General features: G+C 37.7%; 1 protein-coding gene and 1 pseudogene across 6 annotated transcripts in view; both read left to right on the top strand.

Moving 5' to 3' along the window:
• The window catches only part of CDC14B (cell division cycle 14B), a 127,005-nt gene that overhangs the window by 83,126 nt on the left and 23,010 nt on the right, over nt 1–20,869 (top strand). For all 6 annotated transcript variants that reach the window (XM_018052485.1, XM_018052484.1, XM_018052488.1 and 3 more), the window contains exons 6-12: nt 5,000–5,066; nt 7,839–7,901; nt 12,178–12,265; nt 12,547–12,777; nt 19,209–19,347; nt 19,793–19,952; nt 20,645–20,742. In XM_018052485.1, the coding sequence (XP_017907974.1) occupies nt 5,000–5,066; nt 7,839–7,901; nt 12,178–12,265; nt 12,547–12,777; nt 19,209–19,347; nt 19,793–19,952; nt 20,645–20,742 (846 nt within the window). The remainder of the gene's footprint in view (nt 1–4,999; nt 5,067–7,838; nt 7,902–12,177; nt 12,266–12,546; nt 12,778–19,208; nt 19,348–19,792; nt 19,953–20,644; nt 20,743–20,869) is intronic.
• Nucleotides 14,337–16,626, top strand: LOC108636575 (annotated as a pseudogene).

The following is a 20,869-nucleotide window of genomic DNA, read 5'->3' as shown; positions in this document are numbered from 1 at the left end:
AACAGCATCACTGTTAAACCACTAGATGTCAGCAGTGCCTTCACCCCAGGAAGTTAATTATGAAAACCAAAAATGTCTCCAGGCATTGTCAGATGTCTGTGGTGGTGGTGGTAAATCGCTTCTACATGAGAAATCAGAACCACTCCCACTGTTGAAAATTTGTGCTTTGTAATCAGATGAGAATCTTGGAGGTACAGTCTTCAAAACTACCATTTTCCAGTACTGAGACGTGTTGGCCTTGAGGAGTTAAGAAATAAGTTTTCCCAATAATTAGAAGTTACTTCTGGGGCAGAAGTGAACCCCCTTTTTCTTGGGACACAGCAAGCAGAAATAGGGTGAGGTTGCTAATATAGTACCGCTACTTAAAAAAACCAAAACACCTGTGTCATAAAGGTAAGAGATAAGTAACATTTTTATGTAAGTTAATGACATATCCTCATCCTTATCTCAAACTTACCAGATGGTTGTGTTGAAGATATTTTGAGGAAATAAGAGAAAAAAAACCTGTGTTTTTCCCTTTAAATCAAAGGAAGTTCCAAAAGTTTTTCTACTTGTTTATCAAAATGCTTGACTTAGCTCTATAATTAAATACTTGTGCTTAATATATAATAAATGTGTGAAATAATTTTATTCTTTGTGTACTGTATTGAGAATTTCAAATTTTGCATCATTCTTCCACCTGCAAATTAGTTAATATTTTCAGGATTGCTGCATATACCTCAAATGCCTAATTTCGCCTTTAAAGGGTAAGATTATGAACCTGACTTAATTGTGGACAAGTTTGGGAGTGAGTGTCCCAAACCTTAGGCAGACTCTGTCTCCTTAAATAACTCTGTAGGACTATCCATGGATTTATTCCATGAATTAGAGATTTTTGTTAGGATAGTCTGCAGAGTTCAGTTGTGTATTGCTCTAAAGGCTATATGTATGTTAGTGATTTAGCCAATAGAAGAATCGCTTTGGACCCAGTATCACTGCCTTTCTTCTTAGCTTGTACGTCATCTTGAGTATTCTTTGAGATGAGTAGGAAGAGATGAAAGTTATTTTCTAAACTGAAGAGTGCTCATATTTTTCTCAACTTTATAACAGCAACCATGTACCTCCTTCAGAAGAAGTGATTATGGTTCCTGAACCATAGATACATTGATACAGTGATAATTTTGTTGTACAGAATTTTTCTTTATATATAATAATAATCCTTTATTGTGCCATTCTTAAAGTTTATGACAAGATCCTAAAACAGGAATAAGCTTATACATTTCACATAATTTAAGTAAGGATCCATGAAACATTATTGATGGAAGGGAAGTTTTACATTAATTTAAACACAGGGGTCAAAATAGAATAAATGCTGGTTACTGCTGTACCTGTATTTGAAATTATTAAAGTTTGGCATTAAGAAATGTAGTTAGTTGCTTCTGGTTCCAGGAACAAAGATCAGTAATTCTCTAAAAAACAGGACTTCACCAAAATCAGTTCAGGTTTGTGAAATTTTAATCTCTTCATTCATAGATATCATACATTGGATTTATCTAAAGCATTGTTTCTCCAGATGTGGACTGTGAACTTTTTGTTACCAGCTTGTGATGAGTACAGGGATAGAGAGTAGGATTTTACAGACTTTTTAATGATTTAACAGAGTATGTCTGTGTCTGTGGAATCTAATAATAGGATAATTTAGACTTGTATTTATGTGGTTTTTTCCTTTCATTTTTCTAATAATTCAGTTTTATTTACAAAAATAAAATTATTGCATAATCATTGGTATGTAATACCAACATTGGTATGTACTACTGTATTTCACAAAAGCATCAGCCTTTGACAGATTTTAAAAATTATATATATATATAATCTCTTAATGAGTTATATTAGATATCAGACATTTTTCTGCTTGTCTAAATTTAAAAAACAGTATAAAATATAGTTCAACGTTTTTTTTAAAACCTTTGATCATAGTTATGAAGAGTATGTGCATCTCCTCTTTGGTATTACCTATAATACTCCTTGCTTCTTAATTGACTTTTTTTTTTTGTCTCTGTTCTTTATTTTCTTGAGAGGTAATACTGCAGAGCTGCTAATAGCTTGGCTATTGAGCTCAGACAGATGAGAGTTTGACTCTAAGTTCTGCAACTAGTATCTCTGTGGTTCTTTACAAATACAAGGCTTGGTTTCTTAGTCTATAAATGGGAATGACAGTAATGTCATCCTAGTGAAGTATGAGGGTTAAGTAACATCCTGCATATGAAACACTTGGTGCCTGAGCCCTAGCTAACATTTGTTAAACATTCATGTTTTCTCCTTTTTAAATCCATGTATAACTTAGACACAATTAAAAATTCCATGACTCTTATATGTACAGCACAGTAAACTTCTACATTTGTGTATGTAGGTACCATCCTTTCAAGATACAGAACATTGTCAGTCCCCGCAAAGATTCCCTTTTATCCCCTTTCTAAAAGTGTTTCTTATTTTTGAACTTTGTGTAAAGGAAATCATAGAGTATACATTTTTGGAGAACTGGGATCTAGTTTTTAAGATATATATTGTCTGTGAGGTTTATCCTTGTTGTGGCAGATGTTAGTGGTTTGTCCTATTTTTACAGCTTTTGTAGCCTTCCGTTCTATGAATAGACCACATTTTATCTGTCCATTTTCCTTTTGACAGATACTTCGATTATTTGCAGTTTTGGGGTATTAGGAGTATAATCTGCTATGAAAATTGTTATTTTTTTAAACTAGTATTTGACATTGTTTTGCTGTTTCTAAGCAGTATTCCTTTATTGATTCTCATCTGCTTTTCCAAGTTTGTTAAATTAATCTTTGACAACCTTTCACCCCACAAAGGCTTATATCCAGATTGATAGCTGCTATTATGCCATTTTGAAGAAGTCTGATTGCTTGGGTGGGAGGAAGGAGATGTGGGTGTGTTTAAAGTTGAAAGTGTTAATGAAATAAACATGAGTGACTAAAGAAAGAGCCTTGTCTATTCCCATAATATGGCAGAACTTTATCCAAGGTCAGATCAAAGCTCGATTACAGCAGGACTTGGCCCACAGAAGGTTATTCACAATTATGCGTTGAATAAATGCTCAAATTGTCACAAAAATTGAATCAACATGCCTTTAACTTGATTGGAAAAGAATTATCAGTAGCTTAGCAATCATAGCTAACTGAGAAAAAATGACGAAAAACATTGGAATGTGATTTGAGAGTTCATTGTTTTTCTACTGATAATTTTGATTTTGATTTAGACTAAACTTCACTTTCCTACCTTAGCTTCTCGATCTTAAAAACATTCCTTATTCCATAAAACAGTTATTTGTACAGAACATTATGTGTGATCATGTAAATCAGTGGTTCTTAAACTCCTGGAGGACCAGCCTCACCCCTAGAACTCTGACTCACAGATTGAGAATTAAATTTCTAACAAGTGAGGTTGATGTTGCTGCTGCTTGCCCAGGGAGCATGCTCTGAGAACTAAAGCTGCAGGTCATTCTGTTTTTCTCCTTCCTGCATATTACCGGTAAGCTATTGGTGAAGATAATTTTCTTGGTCACACTGAAACCTTTTCTAGCTTCTGGAAGATCATCTTTTAAAATCAGAAGCTTATAGAACACAAATAGCATATTGTGAGGCCTTGTGTCCAGTCCTCAAGAAGGCTAATGTATACTGCAATAATTCTAATGAATTCAGACAGTAATGTCTAAAGCTGTCTTAGCTAAAAAGGACACCCTTTTCTTTAATGTTAGTATGTGTGTGTGTGAAGTCGCTCAGTCGTGTCCAACTCTTTGCGACCCTGTGGACTATAGCCCGCCAGGCTTCTCTGTCCATAGAATTCTCCAGGCAAGAATACTGGAGTGGGTTGCCATTTCCTTCTCCAGGGGATCTTCCCAACCCAGAGATCGAACCCAGGTCTCCTGCTTTGCAGGCAGACGCTTTATCCTCTAAGTCTGTACATTTTAAATGTTCAGTTTGATTTTTCAGGTAAGTAAATTACTGTGTGAAAACCCAACCAAGGCAGGCAATTAATTATAGCTCCAGTAGCAACCTGGTTCCAATAAGGACCAAATAAGTACCATTCTGATTAAGCATAATTGTTTGGCATGCCTAGAATGATCATAATTAATTTTTATCTTATTTAATTCTTAAAATTTTCACTTTGTAATGAAATGACTCAAGGGAGACAAAAGGGAGAAGCAGGTGGGAATGGAGGAGTACCTTATTTTTCTGGACAAAGTCTTAACTGATACTGAGACTTGTGTCACTGATCTTGTAGTAAGATTACTGATAGGTATTGATATAGTATTGAGTGGGGCTATCTACCTAACCGTTTAAGCACTTTTCCCAAGTGTAGAGTGACTCTAGTAACAGTAGTTGACTGATTAGTTTCTGTGGTTTTATTGGTACTCTTGTCCTTGGAACCAGAAAATAATTATCCAGTTAAATTGTTAAAAGTCATAAAAGCATAATGAGAGAAGCAAAATACTCTGTAGCTTGCACCTGTTATTTCAAATACTATCTTGATCTCCAAATTTTTTTGCTACGTGGGTATAGATACACACACACACAACATGTATGTACAGAATCAAAAAGCAGTCTTTCCTGCTAACAATTTGACATGGTATTTGAAGAACAAATTCAAATGTCTTATCTTTTTGAGAGGAGGAGTACATGCTATTGAGAAGTTTAACTCAAAAAGGAACTTTTGAAGCTAAACTATTAAAGCCAAGAACAGTCTAGAGAGATCATTTGAAATTTAGAATGTGGTCATTATTGATCCACATCTATAAAACAGTATTTACTGGAATAGGTAGAAGGTACAATGAAATGTATAACAGTGACTTATCCTTTAATTAAAAACCAAAAGGTAAGAATTCTTTTTTTTTTTTCTTTTGAGACTGAATATGTGTTTGATTTTCAGTCAACTTTGTCTTGAGATAAGTGTACAGCAGAAAATTAAGTTAACTGAGCTATGAACTTCAATACTTTTGGAATTTCAGAGACGCTGCCTATGGAAGTTGCAATTTCTTCATTACACTTCTTGACTGTTTTTATGCAGTAAAGAAGGTAAGTGACTCATAGGATGAGCCTAGTGTTGTGCTGGAGAACTTAAGTACAGTGCAAGGAAGACAGGCCTTCTCCAAAGACCTTCTAAGATGTATATGATGTCAGAGGTGTCCCATTTCCCTGCCAACATTAGAATGACACTCAACTAGAAAACAGATTATTCTTTATCTGAGTGCTTCTCTGTGTGAGTTGGGTGAAAAGCCACTTGAACAGAGGGGACATTAAGAAACAGTTTTGTAATTAGGTTCTAAATTCAGAATTGGTTTTGAATGCATTGTGATGTCAAAGAAAAACAAAAAGTAAATTACTGGCTTCTGAATTCTCTTTGATTTATGTATTTTATGAATCTGATTGCTACCAGTTCTGTTTACAACAGATATTTCTGTAACACATAGTTAAACACTTTGTTTTTGTATCTTCAAGAATTCAATTTCTAGTTCAACAGAAGTATTTGAATAGCCCATTAGTTTGTTACTAGCTTTTATATAAAAAACTAAGTAGGTCATTACTGCTTTCTCAAAGCTATTTAAAAATGACTCCTGTGTTTTATGACAAGGGCTGCTTGCTGTCTTTGACTTCAGGGGATAGCTTCCTATCACATTCTAAATGAACAGGGTCTCCTGGAATCAGGTGATACAGCAGACCCTGGTTATAACACTCACTCCCTCCAGTGTCGTTTTTGAATATCAGGACAGTGCAGGAAACTAGAATTGTTAATCAGTAGCCCTTGGATCAAATAGGCTTTCAACAACATTTAAAGTTTTGTGTGACTTGTATTTTCAGAGGGAGAAGGAACCCAAGTTTACTGTCTTGTATGATAAAACATGGTGGCTTTCTGAGAATTTTGACAGAAATTTTATGGGTTAAGCTGAGAGACCTAGGTAGTATACAGATTCAGAGTTTAATTAGTATACCTTTTGTCCTGTAATAAGGCAGTGAGGATGGACCTTAATTTTGGGGATTTGAGTCCAGCGACTCTGTGGTATAAGGAGCTGATGGAGGTTGCCGCATACTCTGAGATAGTTCCATGAGGCCTCAATTTAGGCACTTAATGGGCAGAGGATGCCATCAGGAGATGGACGGACAGTAGGTATAAATGAACCCTCCCGGTTACAGTCCTTTCCATTTGGACCCTAGGAAATTGCTAATGCAGGGAGGCATACTTGTCCTTGATCCTAGGATATTAGGACTCCCTTCTCTCCAGTCCCACAACCTTAGATATTTGAAAAAAAAAAAGAAGAAACACTTATGAAGGCTTTGGCGATGATCTACTATAACATTGACTTCGTGTTTTTTTAATCAGATGTTATATACAAAGTTTAATCAGCTATAACTATAGATCAAAGGTTGCTTTTTTTCATATTGCATTTTAATTTTTTTTGAGACAACAGCTTCTGATTTTTCCATTTAAAGATTTTTATTTGTGACTGACTTTGAATATTATTGTTTGAAATATTTATAAATATAATTATATCTTGATTTTAGTGCTACTTTTTAAAAATACTACTCTAATAAGATCTTCTTATGAGATTCAAAGACTAGAAACCCCCTGCAGACTGATAACTTTTTATTGTATTAGGAACAACTCTAGTCCAAATATGATAGATATTGTTTCGTATTCAAAAGAAAATTCATCTTAGATTTGGTCTTAGAATTAGGATTTAAACAACTATATTTTTGTTGTTGTTTGGTATTGTAGCCTTATTTCTCATTTATATTTCAATAGTTTATATTTTGCAGACTGGTTTTGCAAAATCACCCCTTTTCAACCAAGAATAACTTCTTGAGCAAGAATTTTTACTTACATACAGTCTGTCTTAGTAAGCAGGGAGAAAGATTGTCAGAAGCCACCAGATTGTCCTTGTCTCAGAAAATAGTTACTTTGCTTTCTTTGCTTAGCGTACTCTTCTTACTGTAACTCAGAGTGAGGCTACAGAAAGGAAAATTCATATATTTTTTCCTTATTGAAGAAAATTTTTTCCCTCAAAAAAATTGAATTTTAGTGTTTGTCTCAGGGCTGTCTTTAGTATAGGAAATACTAATCTTTTAATTCAAGACTGTTCAGAAGAATTGGAAAGTGAAGATATGTATAAAGTGTGAGATTTGTTTGATATAAACTAACCCATGGTTTCTTCCCATTGTTATTATTTGTTTAGCAACCATTGGGTTATGCACTATGTTTGAAGCCTGAATGGTGTTCATCTAATGAACTAGTGTTGCTGTTGTTGCTAAGTCACTTCAGTCGTGTCCGACTCTGTGTGAGCCCATAGACGGCAGCCCACCAAGCTCCCCCGTCCCTAGGACTCTCCAGGCAAGAATACTGGAGTGGGCTGCCATTTCCTTCTCCAATGCATGGAAGTGAAAAGTGAAAGGGAAGTCGCTCAGTTGTGTCTGACTCTTAGCGACCCCATGGACTGCAGCCTACCAGGCTCCTCTGTCCATGGGATTTTCCAGGCAAGAGTACTGGAGTGGGATGCCATCGCCTTGATTACTTTGAAGGCTTGATAATTTAGACCTTGCATGGATAGGATGATTAATGAAGGAAAATGAAAAAGAAAATCTCATTAAAATATATATTGTTGTAACTGATGTTTCTGATGCTAGAAGCATTTAAAAGACATAGTCCACCTCCTTTGAAAGCTATTCCATGGAACATAATCTAAATACAATGCTTTTCAAGGGTGCCTTCTGATACTCACTATTAAGAATTTGTATTGAAAATTGTTTCCTTATTTGCATCTTTATTCTTAAAAGCTTTCCTTTGGATTTTAGGCAATGCAGTATGGCTTCTTTAATTTCAACTCATTTAACCTGGATGAATATGAATACTATGAAGTAAGTTTTCAAGGATATTGTTTTTAACTCTTTTTTATATATGTTTTACTTCCAGAAGTCATATTCTTATTTTTTTTAATTGAACAGTTTAGATGTATATAGAGTTAAAGTCATCTTTCTCTTACTCCTGTTTCTGCAGTCCTAGTTCTTTTTTTTTTTTTTTTAATTTTAAAATCTTTAATTCTTACATGCGTTCCCAAACATGAACCCCCCTCCCACCTCCCTCTCCATAACATCTCTCTGGGTCATCCCCATGCACCAGCTCCAAGCATGCTGTATCCTGCATCAGACATAGACTGGCGATTCAATTCTTCCATGATAGTATACATGTTAGAATGTCATTCTCCCAAATCATCCCACCCTCTCCCTCTCCCTCTGAGTCCAAAAGTCCATTATACACATCTGTGTCTCTTTCCCTGTCTTGCATACAGGGTCGTCATTGCCATCTTCCTAAATTCCATATGTATGTGTTAGTATACTGTATTGGTGTTTTTCTTTCTTGCTTACTTCACTCTGTATAATCGGCTCCAGTTTCATCCATCTCATCAGAACTGATTCAAATGAATTCTTTTTAACGGCTGAGTAATACTCCATTGTGTATATGTACCACAGCTTTCTTATCCATTCATCTGCTGATGGACATCTAGGTTGTTTCCATGTCCTAGCTATTATAAACAGTGCTGCGATGAACATTGGGGTACATGTGTCTCTTTCAATTCTGGTTTCCTCGGTGTGTATGCCCAGCAGTGGGATTGCTGGGTCATAAGGTAGTTCTATTTGCAATTTTTTAAGGAATCTCCACACTGTTCTCCATAGTGGCTGTACTAGTTTGCATTCCCACCAACAGTGTAGGAGGGTTCCCTTTTCTCCACACCCTCTCCAGCATTTATTGCTTGCAGATGTTTGGATCGCAGCCATTCTGACTGGTGTGAAGTGGTACCTCATTGTGGTTTTGATTTGCATTTCTCTAATAATGAGTGATGTTGAGCATCTTTTCATGTGTTTGTTAGCCATCCGTATGTCTTCTTTGGAGAAATGTCTGTTTAGTTCTTTGGCCCATTTTTTGATTGGGTTGTTTATTTTATAGTTCTTATTGATTTTTTGCACTTGTTACATCCTTTTGGAGTGACTGAGTGTGCTCCTAGGCATTTTTCTTTAATTTTTAGTTAAAAGTTTTTTGTAAGTATTGATGACTTTTATAGAGTGAATTAAATGAGAGAATGTTTACGAAATCCTTAGCATAGGATCTGATGAAATGAATAGCCAGTATACATCTAATTACCTCTGTAAAACATGTATTTTTGTCAGAACCTTTTGTTTATATGAAGTAAAGACATTTTTGGATGCAGGTTACAAAAAGTAAACACAAATGGCTTAAATAAAATGGAGATATTTATTGGTTTACATAAAAATGTCCAGGAGCAAGGGTAACTTCATGCATACCAGATTCAGGTATTCAAACACTTACAGAAATAGAGCTGAAACCAGTTTTGTTCCAAGGCCAGTTCTCCCCAGTTCTTATTTATAAGAAGCAACTATATAAGACTTTTCCTGGGTAAAATAACTGAATTACTTAGGTATAGTTTGAATAGCAGCAGCAGTCAGCTCCATTTTCCAAAGGCTGACTATTGTAGCCCACCTCCCCCCGACACTTACACACAAAAATCTATTAAATGAAAGTTATTAGGACCAAAAGTTAACTAACTATAATGTCCGTTGGATAAAGATGGCTGCCAACAGCTTGATTTACCCTTTTGATTTACTTAGCTTACGGGAAAAGAATGTCGTTCATAGCTCCAGTGGAAGACTCACCAGTTCCTCTCATTGGCTTGGCTTACATCATGTCTCTGCCCCTGAACCAAGCTGTGATTTTGGTGAGGGTAGCAGATGAGTGGGTGCAGAATACTTTGGTCATCCCAGGAGCTGAAATTGGGTCAGCCCTATCAAATCATACAGACCAAAAAGAAGGGTGGTTACACAGAGAGAAGAGAAACAGGCAAAACCACAGATGTCCTTTATGTTTTTTTAAGGTAGTGTATTATTTTTTTAAGAAAGAGTAATTTGATTCTCCCATTCTACCCTCCAAGTAGATAATGAGTAAGATGTTATGATAAATGTCTTTTTCAGCCAAGAATACTTGTGGAATCTTGGTTTTTTGATTTTTTCTTTTCTATCCTGCTATAGTTATCTTGAGCAGACAATCTCACTAATAATGGAGTGATTCCACAGACAACACTCTATTCAGCAGCACCTTAAATCCTCAGATAACTATTCTTTCACAGTTTCTAAAGTAGCTATTATTTTAAACCCCTAGGTATAATTGAACTATTTTCTTCATGAATTGGGTTAATAGGTACTGCTGATCATTATTGTGATGTACCAAATATGTAAAAGCATATTGTGTGATTCATTAGGCCAACTCTGCCTTTACTTCTCTGTAATAGCTATATGTTTATAAAGTACAATGTACATTTTCCACCTTAATTACTGAATATAGTTGAATTATTAACACCATTTTTTTTACTTCCCCTTATGAAAATTGAGTGGCTTTCACTTTATCAGAATTAAACATTTAAAATAAAATATACTTTCTCTTTTTAGATAAGCAAAACTAATAAAAACACCGGTTAGTGTTCCCTCAGTGTTACTTGTTTTTTACTAAGGAGTAATTATAAGTGCTAATTAGCTTCTTTCTCACCAGTGCAGAAATTGCAGCATTGCTGTGGAGTAGTGTGGTCACCAACAAATGTCATTTACTTAGAAATTACATTGAGACAACGGGGAACTGTTAAGTAGCTACAGACCATTATGATAGCTATGTTTAGTTTCTATGAAAGTGAAAGTCGCTCAGTCATGTCTGACTCTGTGAGTCCATGGAGTTCTCCAGGCCACTGGAGTCGGGTAGCCATTCCCTTCTTCAGGGGATCGTCCCAACCCAGGGATCGAACCCAGGTCCCCTGCATTGCAGGCTGATTCTTTACCAGCTGAGCCACGAGGGAAGCCCTTAGTCTCTATATTTAGAAATTTTGGATTGGTGGTTTTCATTGATTCCATGATGCCCATTTTTTTCCTGTTTTAACTTTTCTGAATTCAGGATGCATCTTACAGTATATGATACCTGTGATTCAATGAAATCTAATCACACATTTCTCATTTTAAGACTCTGATTTTACTTCTAAGTCAGAACATCTGGCAATGCTTGTCCTCATTTTTACTTACATCTTTTAGCCTGAAATGAACATGGGCTCATCAGTTCCCTTGACTTATAACTAAGTCAGGTAAATCAGTTTTGGGTTACTTGCCTGACGAATAGACCTTAAAACAACTCTTGATGTTTTTTCTTGCCTATTCTTAGGAAGACGAAAACATACTCCAGTTGTAAAGCTGATGTGTTTATATTCTCTCCTTCCCCACTATCACCTGTCTCCTTTCTGCTTAAGTCTTTTTGTACCATCTCTATTGTTATTAAATTTGAACTTTATCTTAGAATAATTGTGTAATTCAATCCAAAAGACTTAGTAACAGGAAGTAAAATGTTTTAAATTTCAGTTTAGATGTGATCTCCGTATTCTTGTGATTTTAAGTTTTCTGGGGAATTTTAGTAAAAAATTTTCATTGATTTCTCTAATTAAGTAGGCAGCAAAATGATGGAAAGGTGCCTCTGTAGAAATAAAAAGTAAATATTGAGAAACAAGGACCTTAAATTGACTTTTTTTTTCTTCTTTATTTAAGAAGTCACGATTGCTCACATCGGAAGCCAATTAGTAATTCAGGAAAACAGGGAAGTTTCCATATCCCTCATGATAGAAAACTTGGTTTTCTTACTAATTAGCAGCAACTTGGATAAAATAAAGTATTTAGGCGTAGTCTGGATAACAGCAGCAGTCAGCTGTATTTTCCAGAGGCTGATTATTGTAGGAAAAAAAAATGCTATTAAGTGAAAGTTATTAGGACCAGAAGTTTGGCTAATTATAGTTGTCTCTTGGTATCCGGGGGGATTGGTCTCAGGACCCACTGCTGGTATCAGAATCCACAGATGTTCAAGTCTCATAGTCAGCCTTCCAAATCCACAGATGCAAAACCCACAGATATTGAGGGCTGACTATTCCCTGGGAGTATTCATAACAGGATAAATTTTAGTTTCCTGTCTCATAGTCATTTGTAAACAGCTTTTGTGCTAAAGGAAATGGATTTGAAGTCCTTAAGATACTCACTATTGAAAGGGACATGGAGAGGAGATTAAATATAAAAATGAATTCTGATCTTCCCTTTGCAGAAAGCAGAAAATGGAGATTTAAATTGGATAATACCAGACCGATTTCTTGCCTTCTGTGGACCTCATTCAAGAACCAGACTTGAAAGTGGTATGCAAAAATATGAGACTAGTATAGTTTTGTTATTAAAAGTATCCATTCGGTATTTTCTTTTAAAAGAGGCCAAAGCTCTGCTCTCTTAATTAAGTGTACTCTTGAACATTTTATCTCATCATTCTGCCTGGATTTTAATTTTTTATTTTTTTCATAGTTATAATCAAATTGGTATTCAATCCCCAGTCCAGATACTGTTTCCATGCAGTTACAAGTGATACTGTTATCCATTGTTTTCTTTCTGCATTTTACAACATCTGGTGAATTTCTTCATGTAGGTTACCATCAGCATTCTCCTGAGGCTTATATTCCATATTTTAAGAATCACAACGTTACTACAGTTATTCGTCTGAATAAAAGGATGTATGATGCCAAACGCTTTACAAATGCTGGTTTCGATCACTATGATCTTTTCTTTGCGGATGGCAGCACCCCTACTGATGCCATCGTTAAAGAATTTCTGGATATTTGTGAAAATGCAGAGGGTGCCATTGCAGTACACTGTAAAGGTATGTTTCTAGTGTTGGTTAACGAGTGGTGGACATGAATATGTGTGTATAGAAACACACCATACTCATTTAGATTATATACAAGGACACATGAAGATGCCTTTGTTTTAAAGAGTGCTTTTTTTTCCTTTTGTGGTTTGCTTTTTTTCTTAAAACTACTTTATTGAGGTATTGGCATAAAAAAGCTGTACATATAAAGGCCGCCTTTATTTATTTATTTTGGCTGCTCTGGGTCTTTGTTGCAGTGTGCAGGCTTCTCTCTAGTTGTGGCGTGTGGGTTCTCTAGTTGTGTGTGGGTTCTCTAGTTGTGTTGTGCAGGCTATGGAGCTCACAGGCCCAGTAGTTGTGGCTTGTGGACTTAGTTACCCTGTGACATGTGGGATCTTAGTTCTTCAACCAGGGATCAAACCCACATACCCTGCATTGGAAAGTGGATTCTTAACTACTGGATGACCAGGGAAGTCCCAAAGAATGCTTTTAAATCGCTAATTTCATATGGAAAGCATAATAATTAAGTTGTATTCATAGGTAACCCTACAAAGACTTATCACATTCATTTATTCATTAAATTTCTATTCAGTGCCTACTTTGGTAGGTGCTGGCATATGTCAGTGAGCAGAGCAAACTCCAAGAACTTATCTTTTGGACTTTGTTTTCTAACAAGTTGCTAGATTTTCAGTAACTAGAACAGTGCCTGGTACTTAATAAGTATTTATTGAATGAGTATGTGGATATACCAGGATTTATTAAACTTTCCTTTTTTGGTTATTCAACTAAGAAGACAAGGAATATATTTTTGTTAAGAAAAATCCAACATTGGGGAAAAGAAAAACTAAACAGCAAACCCTGGAGCATATAAGAAATCTAATCACTGGAGTTCCCACATTATCAGATTCAAATTTTCAGTTTTCACTGAAAATTCAGTTTTCACCAAAAAATCTCAAGGACTGCCAAGAAACATGAAAGGATAGCTCATTCAAAGGAAAAAAATGAATCAACGGAAACTGTCCCAAAGAAAGGCCAGAGGGTGAACTTATTAGACAAAGGTGTTAAAACAACTGTATTTTTTTGTTGTTGCCACATGGCATGGGAGTATCCCAGATCAGGGATTGAACCTGTGCCCCCCGCAGTGGAAGCATGGGGTCTTAACCAGCGGACGGCCAGAGAACTCCTCGAACAGCTGTCTTAAAGGTGCTCAAAGAGGTAAAAGAAAATGTACACAAAGTCAAGAAAACAATGCATGAATCACATCAGAATAGCACCAGGAGAGACTAAGCATTAAAAGGAAAAAGGAAATTCTGGAACTGAAATGAAAAATTTACTGATGAGATTCACAAGCAGGCAGAAGCAGGCAGAAGGAAGATTCAGCAAACTTAAAGACAGAATAATTGAAATGATCAGGTCTGAGGAAAGTGAAAGTGAAGTTTCCCAGTCATGTCCGACTCTTTGTGACCCCATGGACTGTAGCCTATCAGGGTCCTGTCCATGGGATTCTCCAGGCAAGAGTACTGGAGTGGGTTGCCATTTCCTTCTCCAGGGAATATTCCCAATCCAGGGATTGAACCCGGGTCTCCTGCATTGCAGGCGGATGCTTTACCATCTGAGCCACCAAGGAAGCCCCTAGGTCTGAGGAACAAAAAAAAAAAAAAGACTGAAATGGGACCCAAGCCTAAGGGAACTCTGAGACACCATGAAGTAAGCCAGTGTATGGATTTTGGGAATCCCAAAGGGGCAAGAGAGAAGCAGGGAGATTATTTGAAGAATTAATGGCTGCTGCTGCTGCTGCTAAGTCACTTGAGTCGTGTCTGACTCTGTGCAGCCGCCATAGATGGCAGCCCACCAGGCTCCACCATCCCAGGGATTCTCCAGGCAAGAACACTGGAGTGGGTTGCCATTTCATTCAACAAACCATCTATATTTGTTTCTTTCAACAAACCATCTATATCTAACAGACTTATATAGAACTCTTTGCCCACCAACCAATAGAATATAATTTGTCTCAAGTATACTTGGGACATAGTAGTAGTGATTGCACAGCAATGTTAATTTGTTAATGATGCTGTCTCTGCATTTTAAAATGGTTACAATGTTCAACAGAAACTGACCCCAAAGAGACGTAGATCTTTGAATTAAAAAATTTAAAATGACTGTCTTAAAAATGCTCCATGAGCTCTTTCGCTTAGGTCTGTGGCACCAGCGGGATGGACAAGTGTTGCAGTCTTCATACTGCTGGGAAGCTCCATAGCCATCACAAGTGGCATGATAGACAGTCCAAGAAAGCCTATTAGGACCGAAGTCCAGTCCTTTTGGAGGCACTTCTCAAGCAAAGGGAATTGTGGCAGAAGAAGTAGGATTTGAAGCCAGGCAGCCAGATTCTGCCATCAGGAAGTGTATCAGGTTTAGCGAATCAAGAAAGACAAAATACTCACAGCCTTTGTCGTTTGAATGTTTCCAAGAAAATGATGACGTTCTGGTTGCTGGATTTGGTTGCAAAGGTCATGCTGTTGGTGATATTCCTGGAATCTGCTTTAAGGTTGTCAAGGTAGCCAATGTCTCTCTTTTGGTGTTATACAAAAGGGTAAAAGGAAAGACCAAGATCATAAGTTTTGATGGTGAAATCATGATAGTAAATTTTCATATCACCTACCCCAAAAGAAACCTCAGTGAGCTAATCATAGAGAAGTAATTGAAATCAGGGAAATGATTCATAAACAAAAATCTGTTCACATGATAAAGTTTATATTAGGCATATTTTGCCAGAATCTAAAAAATAAAACTAAATCCAACTTTGGTTATTTCATTTTTTCCCAATTATAATAAGCAGTTGAGGTGATTTTCAGGTGAAATGCACAGGATAGCCACCACAATAAAGAATTCTCTCACTCCAAATGTAAATAGTGCTGAGGTTGGGAAACTCTGAAGTTCACTGCTGACCAGTTAAATATCTGAAGAGGATTTGATATGATAAGATCTTTGGTAAAGAAAAGTGATGATGGTGTGAATGAAGGTTGGCTTATCAAGGGAAAAGTAAGATTCATTGGGCAGTGTATGCTCTAAGTACTATAACAGAATACTCAACAACAAAAAAGTTATTTTCTTATAATTTGAGAGTTGCCTGACTAGGTCAGTCAGTAGAGCATGAGAGTCACTTTCTCACAGTTTAGAGGCTAGAAGTTGAAGATGAAAGTGCTGATTTCTGGTGAGGCCCTTCTTCCTGGCTTATAGCCAGCTGCCTTTTCTTTGTCCTCTTTATATACTCAGTCCTGGTATCTCTTCCTCTCTTATAAGACAGGACACAAGTCTTGTTGGATTAGGTGCCCCTCTCACTCCATGACCTTATTTAACTTTAATTTCCTCTGCAAAGGCCCTTTTTCCAGAAACAGTCTTATTGGGAGTTAAGGATTTCAACATCTGGATTTGGGGAGGCACAGTTTAGTCCATAACTTTCTGTTCTCTAGGCACCCAGTATTCATTTGAGGTAAAATGCATTCACTCTTTCCCAACAGTCTCCAAAGTCTTAACCCATTACAGTATTAATTCCACATGTAAAGTCTCATCTAAATATCTCCTGAATCATAGTTGACACTTCAGGTATGATTTATCCTGAGGCAAATTCCTCTCTGTGAACCTCTAAAACCAGACAAGTTATGTACTTATAAAGTAAAATAATGTAACGGGCATAGGATAGATATTCCTATTCCAAATGAGAGAAATCAGAAAGTAGTGACAGGTCCCAGGCAAGTTCAATTAGTTCAGTCAGTTCCGTCGCTCAGTCGTGTCCAACTGTTTGCGACCCCATGAATCGCAGCACGCCAGGCCTCCCTGTCCATCACCAACTCCTGGAGTTCACTCAGACTCATGTCCATCGAGTCAGTGATGCCATCCAACCATCTCATCCTTTGTCATCCCCTTCTCTTCCTGCCCCCAATCCCTCCCAGCATTAGAATCTTTCCCAGTGAGTCAACTCTTTGCATGAGGTGGCCAAAGTACTGGAGTTTCAGCTTTAGCATCATTCCCTCCAAAGAAATCCCAGGGCTGATCTCCTTCAGAATGGACTGGTTGGATCTCCTTGCAGTCCAAGGGACTCTCAAGAGTCTTCTCCAACACCACAGTTCAAAAGCATCGATTCTTTGGCACTCACCTTTCTTCATAGTCCAACTCTCACATCCATACATGACCACTGGAAAAACCATAGCCTTGACTAGCAAAGCAAATGCCATTGGATCTTTAGGCTCTTTAGCTCCCTTGGGCTCAAGGTGGCAGCCCTGCCCCTGTGGCTATGGGCAGGGGCAGCCTAGCTTGCTGAAACTATACAGGAGGCCCTGCCCTATAAAACCTAGGAGTAGACAGCCTTGACCTCTGGGCCTGTGGTTGTATTGGCAGCCAGGCTGACCTCTGCATCACCCTTAGAGTCATACTAACCTTCTCTTGAAGGATGGGCCTTATTTGTAACCAGATCCGTTGTCCAGTCCTGTGGAATCCCTGAAACCTAAAAAAAAAAGCCTTCCTTTGTTTCACCCTATTTAGCCCTTTTTCATCTTCCTCGTTAGTCCAAACTGTTAGTGTGTCTTCTACTGTAATCTTGTCATTGTTTTTGGCTTCTGCTGAGATGGCTTTCAATTACCCATGATTAAATCCATGGGTAATATCGTTACGGAATTTATTTTTTAATCTTATGCTTGGTATCCAGAATATACTTTCTCTCTTTTTTCAGATTGACTAGGCCTAGAATTTTCTAAATGTTTAGTTTGTCATTCCTTTTTGCTTAACTATTCGTCAGTTCATCGCTCTCTCCTCATGTCAGTCAGGAGAAACCAGGCTGGACCTTCAGCACTTTGCTTATGAATTTAAATCTTCTGTGTTAAATGTCCAAGGGCCTCCCTCAGAAGTTCTGTCTCCCACAAAGCACTAGAACACAATTCAGCCAGGTGGTTTCTGGGGGGATTTTGCCACTTTCTAATAAGAATTGCTTTTCTTTCAGTTTCCACGTGAGTCTGCACTGAAATCTCCATTAATGTCCATATTCCTCCTACCAATAGTCTCTTCAAGGCAGTCTAGGTTTTTTCTGTTATGTGCCTTAAAACTCTCCTGGTCTTTATAGTCCCAGTGCTAAAGTCACTTCCACATTTTTGCATAGTGTTTGAGTAGTATGCCACTTTCCAGTACCAAAATCTGTGTTAGTTTGAGTTTCCCAGAGAAATAGAACTAGTAGGATATGTACATATAGAGAAGGAGATTTATTATAAGGAACTGCCTTATGGGAATATATAGGCTGGTGAGTATAAAAGCTGCATTGTGGACTGGCAGACTGGAGACCCAGGAGAGCCAGTGGTGCAGTTGAAGTCCAAAGCCTGTCTGGTAGAAAATTCCCTCTAACTTTGTTGTTTGGTTGCTCAGTCATGTTCAACTCTTTGCAACCCCATGGACTACAGCACGCCAGGCCTCCCTGTCCTTCACCATCTCCCGGAGCTTGCTCCAACTCATGTCCATTGAATCAGTGTTGTCCCCTTCTTCTCCTGCCTTCAATCTTTCCCAGCATCAGGGTCTTTGCTAATGAATCGGCCCTTCACATCAAGTGGCCAAAGTATTGCGCTTCAGCTTCAGCATCAGTCCTTCCAATGAATACTAAGGGTTGATTTCCTTTAAGATTGACTGGTTTGATCTCCTTGCAGGCCAAGGGACTCTCAAGAGTCTTCTCCAACACTACAGTTCAAAAGCATCAATTCTTTGGCACTCAGCCTTTTTTACAGTCCAACTCTCACATCCATACATGACTACTGGAAAAACCACAGCCTTGACTAGATGGACCTTTGTTGGCAATGTCTCTGCTTTGGGAGGTGGATATTTTGTTCTTTTCAGACTTTCAATTGATTGGATGAGGCCTACCCACAGTGTGGAGGGCACTCCGCTTACTCAGAGTCTACCAATCTCATCCAACTGCACCTGCCAGATTGACACTTAGATTTAATCATCACAGGAGGTAATGATACTAGTCTAGATGAGAGTAAAGAAGGACAACAGGAGTAGAGTGGGGGGAAAGTCCATGTGCAAATATGTATAAAAGTAGAGTAGAAAAAAATGTTGGGTGAGGGAGAAAGTACAAGATTTTAAGCTTATATTTTTAGGAAGATGATGGTATTATTAACTGAAAACCCAGAGTATAAAACACTGTTACTGAGAATTATCTCTTAGAAAGTGGATTTCAGTCTTGGTTAAACATAGAATCACGTGGGAGATTTTAGGTATCTCTGTTTCTAGGCTGCATCACATACCAATTAAAGCTCTCTAGTTGGTTGTACTGTACATCAAAACATAAGAAGCATTGATGAGGGGAGCAGAATCCTGGGAAGCTTTTAAAAAAAAATTCTACCTGCCCATCAAAATTTTGGAGCAGATGAGACCAGGTCTCATTGGTTTGTTTCTTTTCTAAGCTGGCCTTGGACGAACAGGCACTTTGATAGCCTGCTACATCATGAAGCATTACAGGATGACAGCAACCGAGACCATTGCTTGGGTCAGAATCTGCAGGCCTGGCTCAGTGATTGGACCACAGCAGCAATTTTTGATGATGTAAGTGGATGGAAGTGAAAGTGAAAGTCACTCAACTGTGTCCGACTCTTTGTGACCACATGGACTATACAGTCCATGGAATTCTCCAGGCCAGAATACTGGAGTGGGTAGCCTTTCCATTTTCCAGGGGATCTTCCCAACCCAGGGATCAAATTCAGCTCTTCCGCATTGCAGGCGGATTCTTTACCAGCTGAGCCACAAGGGAAGCCCATGAATTCTAGAGTGGGTAGCCTGTCCCATTTCCAGTGGATCTTCCCAACCCAGGAATCGAACTGGGGTCTCCTGCATTGCAGACGAATTCTTTATGAACTGCGCTATCAGTAATTCTTCAGGAATTCATGAGTCTGGAAGGTGATGGGAATTAGAATTTTTCTTAGTCCCTGGTAAAGTTGTTATGTTTCTTTCTGGAAGGCTGTATTTTGATATTGTTACTTAAATGCTGTAGGAAACAGGCAAGCCTCTGGATAGAAGGTGACTATTTTCGTCAAAAGTTGAGGGGTCAGGAGAATGGAAAACACAGAGCAGCTGTCTCAAAACTCCTTTTGGCTGTGGATGACATTTCAATCAATGGGGTCGAGAACCAAGACAAGCAAGAACCTGAACTGGTAATCGAACCACCCCCGTCATGCTGTTGTCATTGCTTTAAGTGCTGTTGAGACGTTTTTAGGGCGTGGAGAAAACTGTAGATAAATAAAGCACATTCTGAGGGGTTATCGTCACATATTTTTTATACTCATTGCCCTGTCTAGGAACTTTTTAGTCAAAATAGTTAAAGTTATGTGTCCATAAAACTAAAGTTTATGTTTTGTTTACTCACAAGGCACTGGGATAAAAAGAGGTATGTAAAGTAAACTCTTTATATCAACCTAGTGATACCCCTTCTCCCTATTTTTTCCCATTTCATGATAGCTGATTTAGGAGACCACTTGTTCGCAAATGGGGAACCTTAAAGAACCAAGAGTTTAGGGGGTAGCAATACTAGATATGTTTTGTAGTGGTAAGTAGATTGCAAAATTTAAAGGAAGTGTTTTCAATATTGAAACCCATTATGCCTTTTCACTGTCAAAATATTTTGTAATAAGAGTGCTATTGGGTTCTTTGTGAAGGTGTCCTGAAATGTGTCCTATAGCTTTATTTTGACAGCAGCAAGATATTTTAGAGTTCATCAGAAAGTTAAAGTATGAATATATTTGTATGTGTCTGTGTGTGATCTGTATGGATAGATATAGCTGCTGTGCTTCACTGCATTAATAAGTACAGCTTAAGTCATTAGCTCAGTGTTTCTCTACTTACACAGTACAGTGATGACGACGAAATCAATGGAGTGACACAAGGTGATAGACTTCGGGCCCTGAAAAGCAGAAGACAGTCAAAAACAAATGCTATTCCTCTCACGTGAGTCTGATTTCCTTCGTGTGGTTGTTGTTATTTAATTTGTGTATAAGGTCCTTTTTTCTGTACATTTTCTCCATGGTTGCATGACCATTATGCCACCTTGAAATGAGTATCTACTTCATTTACA

This window comes from Capra hircus, chromosome 8 (genome assembly GCF_001704415.2).
Source record: "Capra hircus breed San Clemente chromosome 8, ASM170441v1, whole genome shotgun sequence".
NCBI lineage: Eukaryota > Metazoa > Chordata > Mammalia > Artiodactyla > Bovidae > Capra > Capra hircus.
Note: the sequence above shows the minus strand (reverse complement) of the source record. Positions and strands in the feature narration are given on the sequence as shown.